The sequence below is a fragment of the Lacerta agilis genome, chromosome 2, assembly GCF_009819535.1.
Source record: "Lacerta agilis isolate rLacAgi1 chromosome 2, rLacAgi1.pri, whole genome shotgun sequence".
Taxonomy (NCBI): domain Eukaryota; kingdom Metazoa; phylum Chordata; class Lepidosauria; order Squamata; family Lacertidae; genus Lacerta; species Lacerta agilis.
The window spans coordinates 100520191-100535727 of NC_046313.1; the positions used below are offsets into that span (position 1 = coordinate 100520191).

The window sequence follows — 15537 nt, forward strand, 5'->3', positions numbered from 1 at the left end:
CTGAATCTCCGGCTGACCAAAGCTGCTCTGAGAGGGTAGATCCCTACTGAGGTGCTTGATAAATGCCACGATGACCAGGAACAAGGGAATCAATAGACTACTTTACAATGGTTCACCGTCTTTTTAGCTGAGAAAAGGGAAACATGCTTGTGTCAGGACAGACCACATGGCCTTTCCCTTCTCGCGCTTTTATTCACTATCCTTTTTACGCACAAAAAGGAAAGAGGCTAATCAGAAGTGAATAGGACGCTAGTGCCGCAATAACTTTGAAGTGTGTGCAGAGTAGACATCCACACAGCTTTGGTCAAAATCTTTAAAAGATGCTCTGGGGATTCAGAGGATCCGTAATGCCATGAAGCATAATTTTAATGTATCATTGTACTTCAGGAACACACCATTGCACAGATCCGATGAAATCTGGCAAACAGAATTCCCCCCCTCCGTTACTCCCTAGGCAACTGGTCTATACGTCTTATTGGATGAACCATAGTATGTGAAACAAGTTTCTCCTCAAGGAGGAGTTGTTAGGTTTTAAATGGCTGCAGAACACAAGTTGACATACTGACCAAATTAACTAGGAATGCAGATTTTTCAGCCATGCGGTTTAAACCCATCTTTCGCCCCAAGCTACAAATCCTACAAACATCGCTGAGGAAATGCAAACCATTTAAGGCCACCATTTTAATGAATGCTAGCTCTACAACTTTTAAGAATACAGTATTTCAAGAAGAGAACAATTATGCTGAATGGAATTGTTTCAGGGGAAGTTAATGGTTTCCACTCAAAACATCTTTTTGTGCAAGTTGTGATCTCAGGATGTAATGTTTTCTGCATGCCCTAGTGTTATGAGTAAAGCCCAAAGCGACCCACACATCTTAGGAAGAGTACACATTGCTTTATGCTTTGGAAATGATGGTAAAGCATTTAATGAACCTGAGTTAATAATGGCCAGCTTAACATTGACGCTTGTCAGTTTAAAAATATCCAAATTCCATTTTGGCAGTCAGCAAAACTAGTTTGGCGTATTTGATATGGTCAGTCGTCCAGGAAACTAGCACTTCTCTATATTAATCCTGTTTAGTTAACAACCTGAAGTACCCATAAATATTCTGGAGGGAACTGATTTCTACAGGAAGGTGTTAACTTAGAAATTCTACCCTCCCTTGAATTAAAAAGCATTTAAATTATGAACAGGCAGATGTGCCTTGACCCCAACTCTTATGGGTCCAGGGATGGGAAGGGATGGCTGTCTGATCTCATTACCAACACAGGGGGAGAAGATCCCTAAAATGAAAAGAGGAGGCAAGACCAATGATTCAAGTTGTGTCTCTTTCACTCACACACAAGTGCTGGTTTCAACCAGATGGCCGTGCCGGAGAAAGGTAAGACAGCTCCAGGATATGGAGAGCCTAGGAGCATGTAACCAGAGTCATCTTGAACTTAGCAAAGTGGCTTGAAACAAGTGATTTTTTTAAATAAATAAAAAAGTAGGCACTGAGCCTGCTCTGTATTGCTAGCCAAACCCTGAAAAAAAGGAAACCACTCACTATTGTTTTACACATCAGCTGAAAACTTGTTTTGGCAAGCCCACCCAGTCATATGATTTGGGGTTGTTTTTTTTTTTGTTTTTTTTTTTAATAAAAAGGCAATTTCTTTTAAAAGCAAAAAAAAAAAAAAAAAGCTTCATAGGTTTTACTGATTTTATCGGTTCAGTATGCATTTTTAAAAACTTTTAAATAGATTTGCTTACTTTATTACATTTACCGGCCTGCTTTTTTACCAGGGTTGCACGACTGGACCTAACTGTCAGGGGTCCCTTTTTGAAAAGTATCTAAATGTATGTCCACGCAAACTATTCATGGCCCCGGCTACAATAATACACTGCAATTTAGGGTCAAATCTGTGATTTCTGATCGTCTGGCACCATGACTTTAACGGTGCCTTCCATCACTGTTTTGCCACTTTCTACAACAGTACAGGAGACGGAAATATAGGCAAGACATCTCTTCAGTTTCTTCACTTCCGCTGCAGCCAAGACTTCTTCTCCAGCATATAACGGGGATGGAAAATGAATTTCCTGAGAAAGAAAGACACAGCCATGCCCAGGCATCTTAGTACCCAGAACAGCAGAGATGAGTCCATTGATCAGAACACCGTGGACAACTCTCCTGCCAAATCTTGAGCTCTCTGCGTAGTCTTCATCCAGATGCAATGGGTTTGTGTCTCCTGTTAACTTCGAAAAGGTAACAACATCCTCCTGTGTAAATGTCTTGGTTAATTCTGCCTTGTCTCCTACTTGTATGTGCAAATGATGAACAGAGGGTTGAGCAAGTGGGACGGCAACATCTGGCTGTGCTGGGCAAGTTCGTTGGAGTCTCGCACATAGAAATCTCCATTTCAGCCATGCTACCTGCATCTTGAAGACAGCTCTGGCTTTTCACAAGCTCGAGTCAGTTGCCTTTTCGGTTTATTTAATCCAGCACCAGTTCTCTGCTGTTCCCAGCTAACGCAAGAAGAAACGGAGAAGTCTAGGAAGGAGAACAAACAGGAACATGCATTTCAAAACAAGAACAAGAAAGTTCCTCCTGCAGGAAGCAAAATGTAAGTAACTTGTGCCAACAAAATGGAAGTTGATTAATCTTCTTGGAAACCAGATTTAAGAAAATATAAGCCTAGGAGGCGAGGGTGAAGTGGCTAACCTTGGGCATTTCAATGACAATGGGAGGGCAGGAACACTCAGTTCTGTAGCCACCAACAGTCACTTTTACATGCCGATGACAGCCTATGTAATTATTTGTTATTTAGAAGAGGGCCAAGGACAATGGGGGGTGTTCTTGCAAAAATAAAACCACAACACGATATATCAGCAAATCAGTAGCTACAGAAGTGAACATTCAGCGAGTGAGCAGCTTCTAAGCAAGTCTGACAAGGTGTTTTTTTTTTTACACATTTGTTATTTAAATTTCTATTCCACCTTTCAGCACTAGGCACCTGCAAGAACTAAAAATATACGATGGGGGAAAGTCACCTCCTCAGAACACACAGAATAGCTTACTTTTCTAAACAATCCCATATTGAAAAGAATTGGTCTTTTACCAGCATGAATACCACAGTATGGTACATAGATTTCTACGATCTGGAAGCTCCAGGGCAACAACCAAGAATATTTGATAAACAGCGGAATTAAGGCATAAACTTTGATCAGCCAGTTATAATGAGGAGACTGAAGTGTGGCTAGCCAAGTAGCGTGAAAGAGAATTCTGATCGATTAGTATTAACCAATGATCCAAATACCTCATCGATTACTCCATCCATCCAGAAAGCCATGTTTTAGCTAGCTGGGACTATTAACCGCAGAGGAAAATCTAAGCAGGTGTGGGACTTAAAATGAATTTTAATCTCTTCGCTATGAAAAAAGCAACCATATGCTTTTCAAATATCAACCACAAATTCCTTACTTGAGGTATTTATTGTAACCTACTTTTGGTTTTCCAAGAGAAATTCAGAAAATAAGACCAACTAACTACAATTTGCTATGTGTGTACTACAAACCAATACTGAAATAAGTCTTCTGTGACTGGATATCACATAACATGTATTTTTTAAATGTATTTTTAATCTTTGTTGGAAGCCGCCCAGAGTGGATGGGAAAACCTAGCCAGATGGGCGGGGTACAAATAAAAAAAAAATCTTTTGGCAGCAATTCTCAAAGGGACATAGTCCCATGTACCTGTATATCCTGAAAAAATGACCATTCTGTTAGGCAGCTTTATAACCTGGGATGAGATTTCTTGCGTCTTAACTCTTACCTGTATCACTCTAAAAGCACACTTTCTGTTCTGATATGAACCAAACAGCGTCAGAGCACTCCACAGCTTTGCAAGGCCACTGTTCAAACGACAGAATTAGAGACATTCATGCTCACATAAAACAAAAGACAGAAATGGCTAAGGACAAATACGAAGATTTCAGTCTCATTCATTGAGAGGCAAGTTCCATGGTTCTGTGTTGTTGGAATTTTTAAGCACACCTTTCCACACACAAATTTAGCGAAATTTTCCTCTCTTTTTTTAGGAGAATGCAGAGAACACCTTGCACACGATTGGTATGTAGTTGCTAGAAACCCATTTGACTATTGCCAAATAACTCAAATCAAGTTTTTTTTTGTTAACATTGTGTAGGCCTGGTGCTGGTACTTCATACAGTGGTACCTTGGTTCACAAACTTAATCCATTCCGGAAGCCCGTTCCAAAATCAAAGCGTTCCAAAACCGAGGCGAGCTTTCCCATAGAAAGTAATGCAAAATGGATTACAGTGGTGCCCCGCTAGACGAAAATAATTTGTTCTGCGAAAATTTTCGTCTAGCGGGTTTTTCGTCTAGCGAAGCGGCAATGACAGCCGCGCTTTCGCTAGACGGAAAAAAAAGATGAAAAATTTTCGCCTTGCGAGGCAGCCCCATAGACAAATTTGGCTTGCGGGGCAGCCTTCCGCTAGACGAATGCCTTCGTCTAGCGAGTTTTTCGTCTTGCAAGGCATTCGTCTAGCGGGGCACCACTGTAATCCGTTCCGGACTTTCAAAAACAACCCCTAAAACAGCAATTTAACATGAATTTTACTATCTAACGAGACCATTGATCCATAAAATGAAAGCAATAAGCAATGTACTGCAGTCACACAATCAATCAATCAGTAGCTGAACTGGGTTCTTCCACACAGTCACAAAAACAAAACAAAAAGAGCCGGGAAAACAGACAGACCTCACCGTGACACTCAAAATGGAAGTGTGGCACTCAAATCGGAAGCGCAACACTGAAAACAGAGCACATTCGGCTTCCAAAAAAGGTTTGCAAACCGGAACACTCACTTCCAGGTTTGCAGTGTTTGGGTTCCAAGTTGTTTCCGTATCATAGCGTTTGAGAACCAAGGTACCACTGTACTGGCATCTTGAAATTGGAAGTATTTTTCCATCCCTGACCTTGCAGAAATGACAAAGAAATTACACCTTCATCACCATTAAGTGACACTCCTACACCCAAGCAATAATAATGCTACATACAGGCAACTCCCCATTTGTGCATGATTGGCACAAGCACAACCATGGAAGCAAGCACCGTTTTCGGCACCAGAGGAGGGTGAGGGGGACGGGCTTTTGCATGTCCTGCTGACGTGCACAGTTCCTCAGAACGCAACCCCTGAGTGAATGAGGAGTTGCCTGTACAGTACCAACCAATCTTGTGACATCTTCTTTAAACATAAAGAGCACCCCCTTCATTTTAAAGAGCCTTGTTTTCATCCAATAGTGCTTGCTAAAGATGTATATTCAGAGTTCCTTACACATTAGGTACTCTGAGTACTGCAGACAATGTTTCTTCCTCATATGTCAGCACATCAACAAGCAAAGCTGCACCAACCTAAGAAAGAAAAAGATATTACGTTGTTACTAAGAAGCAGAAAGAGACTTTGCAAAATGAAGTTGCTGAATATTCATATTTCATATCACTTCCTCTCTTCATAGTCTTCACTTGTTATGACCGCAACGTTTCACCCTTTAAAGTTGGGAGAAACAGCTGCCTGTTCTCGCTTAGTTTTAAAAGCATAAAGACAAACAGTGCATAGTTGTACACCTTCAGAAGCCATCTTTCCTCTATGCAGTGGATCCAAATAAAGAAGGGGATGTTTACATATACATAATTTGGAAACTGAAGAAATGCCATCTCCAAATAATGACAATCAACATAAACAACAAACATTACCTCACCATGCAGCCGTTTCAGAGCAGAGATGATAAGTTGTTTGAATTCAACAGCATTTAGGCTAAAGTCAGCTTCCTGAAACTCCCTGAAATATAAGTTAGCAATAAGTCTTATGAATAAATCCTATTGATCAACAAAAGAATACTCTGCACAAAATCCTTCCAAGGTGAAGAGGCAAAAGGGAAAAAAAATTGGCATGAACTTACAAATGGATCTTTAGATAGTGGTATTCAGAAGCGTTCTTGAGAACTATTCTTTTGTAGGAAGTTGGCTTGTTGCCCTCTCCAAATTCAGTCATTTTGGTAAGCCGACTTCTAAAAGAAGAAATAGCCACTTAAAGCACATCAAGTCCTACACCGGAAATTTCACAAATTTCAACTGTCAACTGTCATTCGTACTTTCAAACATGTACACAACAGAGTGCAACTAGGATGTTGCCAGTTTCCCTTCTACACTAGACAGCAGGAACTTTTCAGCAAAGATCTTCAGGCTTGGGGTGTCAGGGGCTGATGGGAGCGGTAGTCCAAACAACTGGGGGGGCTCCCAAGTTGCAAAACCCAGTGCTGTACAAATCACAAGTAGGAAAAATGCCAGTCAAAGCTCTGCAGAACTTTGAAGCATTCTATATTTTTATATAGGCTATGCTGGAAGCCACCCAGAGTGGCTGGGGCAACCCAGTCAGATGGATGGGGTGCAAATAATTAATAATAATAATAATTAATAATAATATAATTAATAATAATAATAAATAATAAGCATGCTCAGGACACATAATTAAAGCACCCTTCCTAATCAGTAGGATACACAGGGCATTATCATTAGGATTATAATTATGCATTTATTTATACACTGCCTTCTTCCCTGACAAGGACGGCTTACAGATAAAATAGAAACGAACTAGAAACTTGGTGTGGGGTGTGTGTGTGTCAATCATTAAAAAACAAAACAAAACAAAAACTTGGGCCTAAGGCTTTACGTCCCACCCTTCTTTTGAACCCCATTGCACTTACTGTTAGCAAGCTAACCGTCCCCGAAAAGCTTAAACTGGGGCGGGAACCCACAATTTCAAGGGGAGGTGGGAGAGACGTTTAGGAAGGTTGACTGCATGCATCCCTGTTTGGAAGCAATCCCTATGAGATTCCGTGGGGCTTTTCTGTGAGACCTCTAAGGTATAGGGGCCAGATTTACATATAAGCTAAACACAAGCTATAGTTTAGGGCCCCACTCACTTGCCCCCCCCCCCAAAATCACTATTAATATACTTCTTCTTAATTGTATTTGAGTTCAACAATTACTTTTATAAAATACATATTTTGTTATGTGCAAATGGCTTTAGATACCTATTAGGCCCATAAATCACCATATAGCATATATTCAACACAATAAACAGCGACAATTTGTTGTTGACAAAGGAAAGCTGGACATATAAAGGGCCCCATTACCTTCAGTAGCTTAGGGCCTCATCAAACCTAAATCCCGCCCTGTATTGGGCGGTATATAAATTCAATAAAAATGAATGAATGAATTTTCCCTCAACTTAAGCGGGGCCAGCACTGAAGTCAAGCTACGAAATATGCATCCGATACGCACAGGAGCCGGCCAAGGCTGCCACGAGTGTTTCCTCGATGGAGCCCTGCGACTGGGAAACCTACCGACAACCGTCCTGCAGCGAACCAGGCGCCACATGCCTCCCGCACGTGCCTTTCTTCTCCTGACAACACACTGAACGATGCACGGGGGGGGGGGGAACAACCGGACGGAACTTCCGCCAGCCAATGATGGAGCCCCGTATCTTCCGTTCTGGCCAATGGCGGATGCGCGATGTCGTCAGGAGCCCCGCCCCGCGCGTAGGCCGGCGGCCCAATGGGCTGATCGATCATGGAACAGACGTAAAGAAGCACTCGGGAGAAGAGAGGGCGGGGAATAATCGGAGTTGAGGCGGGGAGTGGGCGGGGCGGTTTGGAGCGCTTGGTAGCCAATAGGATCAAAAAACGCAATGCCTCGGAGGCGGGGGCCTTTCCGAATGTCCCTTATGACTTGACCTAGCGCGCTTGCGCCGAAAGGCGTTCGAATCGGGCTGCTTAGTAGAGCAGCGCTGTCGCTGCTTTTTGCTGCGCTGCCGCGGAGGCTGAGAGCTGGGGAAGGGGGACGGGCAGCGAGCAGCGCGTGCCTTGCTGTGGAGACGGAGAGCAAAATGGGTCGCGCAGTTTAATCCAGGGAAAGCTTACAGTCAAAGCAAATGGGCAGAGAATGCCTCGCTTTGCTGCCATACTTAGTCACAAGCAGGCACCATTGTGCTCAGTGAGGCTTACTCCCGTGTAACCGTGCAGCGTTTTTCGGGAGCCCTCCCGTGGATTAATACCTTTCGTTGTGTGTTTTTTCTGCTGAGTCTGTTACTTCTCCATGTCTACATGGGTGGAGGGGGAAAAACATCATTTTTTAAAAAAATCATTCCCTTTGCAAAATTCTCAACTTGGGCATGAAGCTGGATGGGTGGCCTTGCGCCAGTCGCTGCCTCTCAGCCCGGTTTACCTCTATTGCTGTAGTGCAAACCCTCACCATGAACAACTCCCGCCCTGAAACTAATGTCCCCACTGTGGAAAGACGTGTGGATCCAGAATTGGCCTCCACAGTCACTTACAAACACTGTTAAAACCGTCTTTATGGAAGACAATCTTACTCGGCTACGAGCGATCGCCAAAGAAGAAGAAGATCCTACTATTTATTAAATTTCTATACTGCCCTTCATCAGAGGATGACAGGGCAATTTGCAGTATAAAACACAAAAATACATCCCATAAAAATAAAAACAATCCCCCCCGCCACCCCAGTTTAAAAGTTTGTAGATTGTTTAATTAGCCAAAGGCCTGGGAGAAAAGGAATGTTTGCTTTCCTAAGGATGCCTAAAGATTTAATGAAGGGACCAGCTGAATTACTGGGTAGAGCAGTCCGCAAGCAGGGAGCCACCTCAGTAAAGGCCTGTTCTCATGTAGCTGGCCTCTGGGCATCTCATGGAGCAGGCACACAAAGGAATGCTTCTGATGATGGCTACAGGGTCTGAGTCAGTTCATATGGGGGTAGGCATTCTTGAGGCATTGTGGTCCAATTTATAGGCAAGGAGGAGGGGAACCATGTTCGCCAGCTTGAGCTCCTTGGAGAGAAAAAGGTAGGATATAAATGCAATTTAAATAAATGAATAAACCTTCCTGCAAGCTAATCAGGGTGAATGCTTAATAAATAGCCGACAGCGTCTAATCTCCCTCCAAGCTACTCGGGGTGAAGGCTCAGTAAACTGGCAGACTGGAAGCACCCAAAGTGAAGAAGAGTGCAGAGGGGAGAACATCTGAAAGAGATGCCACAAGAGGCCGCCAGTAGACCGAGGAAAGGAAGAAGCCAGGGAAATGCAGGTGGGAATTAAAAAGACGAACACATTCGAATAGAATCATAGAATTGGAAGGGACCCTGAGGATCATCTAGTCCAACCCTCTGCAATACAGGAATATGCAGCTGTCCCATATGGGGATCAAACCTGCCACCTTGGCATTATCAGCACCATGCTCTAACCAACTGAGCCATCATTATGAAATAAAAAATAAAAAAATTCCTTCCAGTAGCACCTTAGAGACCAACCAAGTTTGTTCTTGGTATGAGCTTTCATGTGCATGCACACTTCTTCAGATACACTGAGACAGAAGTCACCAGACCCTTATATATAGTGGGAGGGTGGGGAGGGGTATGACTCCGAAGGGTGGTGGGAATGGGTGATAGGCTGATACCCCTCTGAGTCAAATGCCTCCCCACCCTCTCATTATATATAAGGGTCTGGTGACTTCTGTTTCAGTGTATCTGAAGAAGTGTGCATGCACACGAAAGCTGGGTTGTATCCTAATCTAAAGTAGGTCACACCCACAGATATATATTTTTTAGCTTGTTAAGGTATTTCATTTTGTTTTTTTCAAAGGAGAATGACAGATGGAAAACAAGAGACTCTGTGCAGGAAAAGGGGAGGTGAAGAAAGAAGAAGAAGAAGAAGAAGAAGAAGAAGAAGAAGAAGAAGAAGAAGAAGAAGAAGAGTTTGGATTTGATATCCCGCTTTATCACTACCTGAAGTAGTCTCTAAGTGGCTAACATTCTCCTTTCCCTTCCTCCCCCACAACAAACACTCTGTGAGGTGAGTGGGGCTGAGAGACTTCAAAGAAGTGTGACTAGCCCAAGTCACCCAGCAGCTGCATGTGGAGGAGCGGAGACATGAACTTGGTTCACCAGATTACTAGTCTACCACTCTTAACCACTACACCACACTGGCCAGCTGGGAAGGAGAAACACATAAAGGCTCAATGTCACCCAGCGGCTGTATGTGGAGGAGCGGAGATGCGAACCTAGTCCACCAGATTATGAGTCTACCACTCTTAACCAGTACACCACACTGGCCCAGCTGGGAAGGAGAAACACACAAAGGCTGATTCCCTGGAAATGCAATTTTTGCATGCGTCTTCTTTCATTCCTGCTCAAATATATCTTACTTTCAAATGTTATTATTCTCCCTGCCGCCCCAACTTTAATAGAGAATAACCAGATAGGACAACCTATTTTGGGTCAAATAAGGCCACAACTTTATTGATTACAGATGTAGGAGGTTTGGCATAGGCCAGGCTTCCTCAGCCTCGGCCCTCCAGATGTTTTTGGCCTACAACTCCCATGATTCCTAGCTAGCAGGACCAGTGGGTCAGGGATGATGGGAATTGTAGTCTCAAAACATCTGGAGGGCCAAGGTTGAAGAAGCCTGGCATAGGCACTGGGTATAACCACTGACCTCCAGCTGACCTGCTGGAAGTATTTCCTTTAGGGTCAACCCTGAAGCGAGGAGGTCCCATGACTTACATCAAATAGGAAGGCCCCCAGAGGTTTGCCACCTTGAGGCGGGCTGTGGCTGTTGCCCCCACATGGGCGTTTGGACAGAAGCAACTCCTCCTATATCCCTTTAATGGGATATCCCTTACCTTTGGAGGGGCAGGCAGAGGCTACAACCTCCCCTCCAACCAAGACTTAGGCTTACCCAATGCCTAAAGTTGTGGTGGTTGCTATGAGGTAGGTAAAACCACCTGACATTGGCAAATTGGCCTGATGGGGGAGGGAATATCCTTCCTGCCCGTGAATACAGCAACCAATGATGTCAAGGACAGTACAAAATTGATAATACAATAGGGAGAGTGGGTGGGAGGTCCAATGACGAACGATGCAGCGCAAGAGGCAGATTGGCCCATTTGCAGGCAGGCTTGTACTCAAAGTCCCAGCCAGTGGTAAGGACCTTTGGCCCCTCGCCAGCTGGGCATCTCCACCAACAGCCATTCGACATCGGATCATGCCAGGCAAGGTGCCGATGGCATGCAACACTGCCGCACCCATGAATGGCAAACAGACTTTTGAAGGATAGCTGCTTTTCAGTTCATATATTGATTCAGGAAGGGTTATTGAGGTTGCTTCGTATTCAAATGCATACAGAATCAGGTCCCCCTCCACCCTGGTGCCTGCCACGTGTGTGCACACCCTCCAGAGGGCGAAAATGCAGGGAATTCTGATTACGAATCTCTGGAATCAAGGGCATCGTGATTTTTAATCACTAGTTAACTCTGTTCCATCAAACCCAGCCCTGATTCTTTTGCATCACGACGCAGCACACTGTAATCTAGTTCTTAACAGAGATCTAATCACCTTCCTTGCTGAGTAACAAATTTGCCTTTCCTGAAAAACAGAACTGGAAATCAGGTCTTTTTCTTTATTTTTTTCACGGCGAAGAAATGGTGATCAGTAAGAAAACTGCCAGTCCACTTGAGGATAATTATGGCTGAACAAAATATAATGTGAATGGCCAGAAGAGGGCTAGAGAGAGAAACAGAACTCATCTTGTCTGCGGGTGTGTCAAGTTTTGTACGTCCACCTGTGCTGCTCATCTAAATATCTGCAAACTGAAAAGCGAATATTGCAAAACACCACAAGTCATTCCACATCCTACAGGGGGAGGGTGGAAACCTAACATTAAAAAGTGTAGCGTATAAATGAATATCTCAACCACAAACCTCACCACCACTGGGGCATTATTGACTTTAGTAATAATTATATACTGGGCCAGATTAGATTAATCTACAGGTATTGGACTTGGCGTAGTGCTAGCAATCAATGGCTTACTCATGGAAAAGTTTGCCAATAAAGCTTGGCTCTTGGGTTAAGAACCAGTCTTTGACTCAGAGCTATTAGGGTAGGACTTAAGTTTATTGTGAAAACCTGATCTCACCCACTGAATGGAAGTTTGGGTAAGCAAAAGATCCCTTCAGATTTTCCATGTGACTGACAGGATCCGATCCAGTGAGCAAGATCGGGTTTTCGCAAGGCACATCCGCAGAACAATGGGGAAAAGTATTGGACTTCAGGGAGTTAATCAGTCAAAATACAGGTCAGGCAAAAGTGTGGATGAGCCTTTAGGGTCTATCAGTTTGGAAATGAAATGAGGCTACCCCCAGAAAAGTTTAAACCAGGGGCCGGCAACCTAAGGCCCATGGGCCATAAGTGGCCCACGGGGGTCATTTAACTGGCCCATGAGCCAGCCACCCCTGGACTGAGCTGCCCGCTCGGCAAGTCCCTGTGCGCTGTGCTAAACCGACGCAGCACGGTGCAGGGACTTGCTTTTGTGGTGCTGGAAATCGCATTTGCACAGACGCCGGAAATCGTGGGCGTGTGTGTGATCCGGCCCGCAGAGGGATCTCCACTGGAGTGAACCAGCCCAGGCAGGGTAAACCTTGCCGACCCCTGGTTTAAACAGTTATGAAAGAGCTTCTAGGACTTATCCACTGCTGAATAATCCTTTGAGAAAAAGGAAGCTGAAAGGGAGCTTTTTAGTCCTAGGAAGAGAGAGGGAAAGATGATAATGTTGGCATATTTAAGCTGAGCAACTGCGCAACAAAAGGCTGAGGAGACTGTAAAGCATAACTAGGAGTTGATTTAATTAAAGGAAAAATAACAGAAATTACATTAGCTATAAGAACATTACAGAAACATGACCCATCCAGTGACCCACCACCTAGGGTAATGAGAGAGGTACGCAGACCTCCTTATATACTATATCTGATTGCTGATACGCCTTAAATCAATACAAACTTAACACCACCTGCTGTACTGCCCCACAGCTGCAAAACTAGGTCAGTTCATTCCCTTCTTTCTTTTAAAGAGATATTTCTGTGGAACAGTGATGAACCTTAAACTGTAACATTCAACATTTCCCCTGCGGTTCATTAGTGTGGAACACAAACATTTAATATATTCCGTACATGTCTTTCATGTGTAACCTTCGGGAGTGCTTTAGTAAAAATGTCCGCAATTTGATGGTCACCTGGAATATACTGAAACACAATTGTTTTATCAGCAATCAAATCCTTTACAAATTGTAAGCATAATCTTAAGACTCTAGTGCGTTGTGTATTAGTCTCTGAACACAGAATAGCAAGTCCACTCTGGGAATCAAGGTAAACTTTTACTGGGTGTGAGATTTGCATACTAATCCTTCAGTGGCCAATACACCATCAGGAACACGCATAAAAATCTGTTCCTTTAAATCTGCAAACAAATAGGCAGTTTTTATATCTAAATGATAAACAGAATGTCCACGTTGGGATGCATCTTTCAACAAAAGCTTAACAGTTTCATACTTTACACTTGGTGAATAACACAAATAATAATCTTCGCCTGGAACTTGCTGAAAGCCTCTGGCTACTAATCTAGCCTTGTACCTTACAACTTCATTCTTGTCATTCATTCAACAGATAACAGGTTTAAAGCAAAGGGAAAGGCTCATTTTTCAGCCAGAGGACCTCACTTGCTCACTGGCAGCCTTCAGGGGCAAAGAGTGAGTGGAGCAGCAGATGTGACTTTTCCATTTGTACAATAGTTTATGTCCCGGTCGAGCAAAAGCAGGTTTTTCTGTATTCCCGGGTAGAGCATCTCTCCACCCTGCACCCAAGAAAGCGAAAGGCATCCTCGCACAGATCAAGGGCATAGAATCCAATGAGGGCATGCATCAGGGCTGTGACCTAGTGATGGGGATTGACTTGGAAAGAGTTTGTAGGGCTGGATTGGGAGACTTGGTGGGCTGCATTCATTTCCTGTCATGGACTGGTTGGATGTAGAGAAGTGGAGGGAGACACTAGCTGGGGAATCCCCAGGGGAAGAAGTCTCAGAACCAGGGGACTGGTGGTGGGGTGACAGTGAGTGGTCACAGGGAGCAGGCTGGGAGAAGGAGGAGTGTCAAGAAGCAGATGAGGTCACAGGGTTTGGTGAGCAGGAAGAGCCTGTGGCAGAAGGCAGTTCAACCTCCGAGGCAGAAGCGGAGGCTGGAGGGGTGCGGGGCCAGGAGACAGGCAGGCTGCTGAAGAAGCCAGGGAGCCTTCCCCCTCCTGCTGCAACTAGCTCCCCTCCACCTGGTCTCCTAGGACATGCAGAGAAATGAAGAGGGCAGAACAGAGGGGGTTTGCAACAGCTTAAGAAGGACCCTGGAGAGGAGGAGTCTTAGCAAGTGGTGGGAAGATGAGGACCTTCAGTTCCTGTAACTGCCTCATTGAGACAAGACCTACTGAATAGAATAGAATAGAATAGAATAGAATAGATCAGATCTTTATTCCTTGCGGGAAACAACGAAATTCATCGGTTGCTATATCAACTCAAATAAGGCACTCCACATAATTTAAAAATACTAATAAACACAATACAGGACAGGACAATATAACAGATAAAATAAGATGACTTCAGAGTCCAGAGTTTCCATTTAAGGCCAAAATTGCTCTAGGAAAGAAACTGTTCTTGAGACGGCTCGTTCTCGCCTTCATTGTTCTGTATCTCCGTCCCGATGGCAGAAGCTGAAAGAAACGGTGACCAGGGTGCGATGGGTGTCTTGATATATCTAATGCCTTTCTGTGGCACCTGATGGTATAGATACGTTCTTGGATTGTTGGGATCACTAGGGCTGCACTGTTTGGGTTTCTTTCAATAAACTCTTAACTTTGAATAAAGTGTTAACTTCACTGACACCGTATATTTCTGTGATGGATGACCTACGCTTGACACCAGTTCCTGACATCTCCCCAGGCTTGAGTTTTTGTTGTTGTTTAGTCATTTAGTCGTGTCTGACTCTTTGTGACCCCATGGAACAGAGCATGCCAGGCACTCCTGTCTTCCACTGCCTCCCACAGTTTGGCCAGACTCATGTTAGTAGCTTCGAGAACACTGTCCAACCATCTCATCCTCTGTCGTCCCCTTCTCCTTGTGCCCTCAATCTTTCCCAACATCAGGGTCTTTTCCAGGGAGTCTTCTCTTCTCATGAGGTGGCTAGCCCCCAACTGGACCGAGAACTCCCAGAAGTGCAAGCTGGATTTCGAAGTGGCAGAGGAACCTGAGACCAAATTGCAGACCTGCGCTGGATTATAGAAAAAGCTAGAGAGTTCCAGAAAAACATCTACTTCTGCTTCATTGACTACGCAAAAGCATTTGACTCTTCTGCAGTATTGCTTTTGCTTTTGACTCTCCGAGGAGATGGCAAGGAGAGACAACATGTTTCTTTGTCTTGATTCATGTTTAATAAATCCGTAGTACACAGTATGCATTCACAAGCCTCAGCCTCATCGGTTGTGCAGTTACACTGCTAAGTAAAGTGCGCCCAAGTCTGGGAGGCTTGGGTCACTGATTAATGTCGGAGCCAGAGGTCGATGGATCTTCGCAGCGGCATGACTGGAAGGAGACA

The 15537-nt window shown here is 44.1% G+C and overlaps 2 protein-coding genes across 3 annotated transcripts; both read right to left on the bottom strand.

Moving 5' to 3' along the window:
* Positions 1 to 1825: 1825 nt before the first annotated feature.
* On the bottom strand, positions 1826 to 2440 carry HTD2 (hydroxyacyl-thioester dehydratase type 2). The gene has a single exon (XM_033141345.1). It carries the CDS (start codon positions 2414 to 2416, stop codon positions 1895 to 1897), a length of 522 nt encoding a protein of 173 aa, XP_032997236.1. The 5' UTR covers positions 2417 to 2440; the 3' UTR covers positions 1826 to 1894.
* A 24-nt stretch (positions 2441 to 2464) lies between these two features.
* RPP14 (ribonuclease P/MRP subunit p14) lies at positions 2465 to 7495 on the bottom strand. 2 transcript variants are annotated; one of them, XM_033141346.1, is made up of 6 exons: positions 7406 to 7495; positions 5960 to 6067; positions 5754 to 5838; positions 5335 to 5411; positions 3810 to 3888; positions 2465 to 2528 (listed from the first exon to the last, which is right to left on the bottom strand). In XM_033141346.1, exons 2-6 carry the CDS (start codon positions 6049 to 6051, stop codon positions 2472 to 2474), a joined length of 390 nt encoding a protein of 129 aa, XP_032997237.1. In that variant the 5' UTR covers positions 6052 to 6067; positions 7406 to 7495; the 3' UTR covers positions 2465 to 2471. The 2 variants fall into 2 exon arrangements, with proteins under 2 accessions (XP_032997237.1, XP_032997238.1); XM_033141347.1 differs by having other exon boundaries at positions 5960 to 6064; positions 7406 to 7484.
* Between the last annotated feature and the right edge of the window lie 8042 nt (positions 7496 to 15537).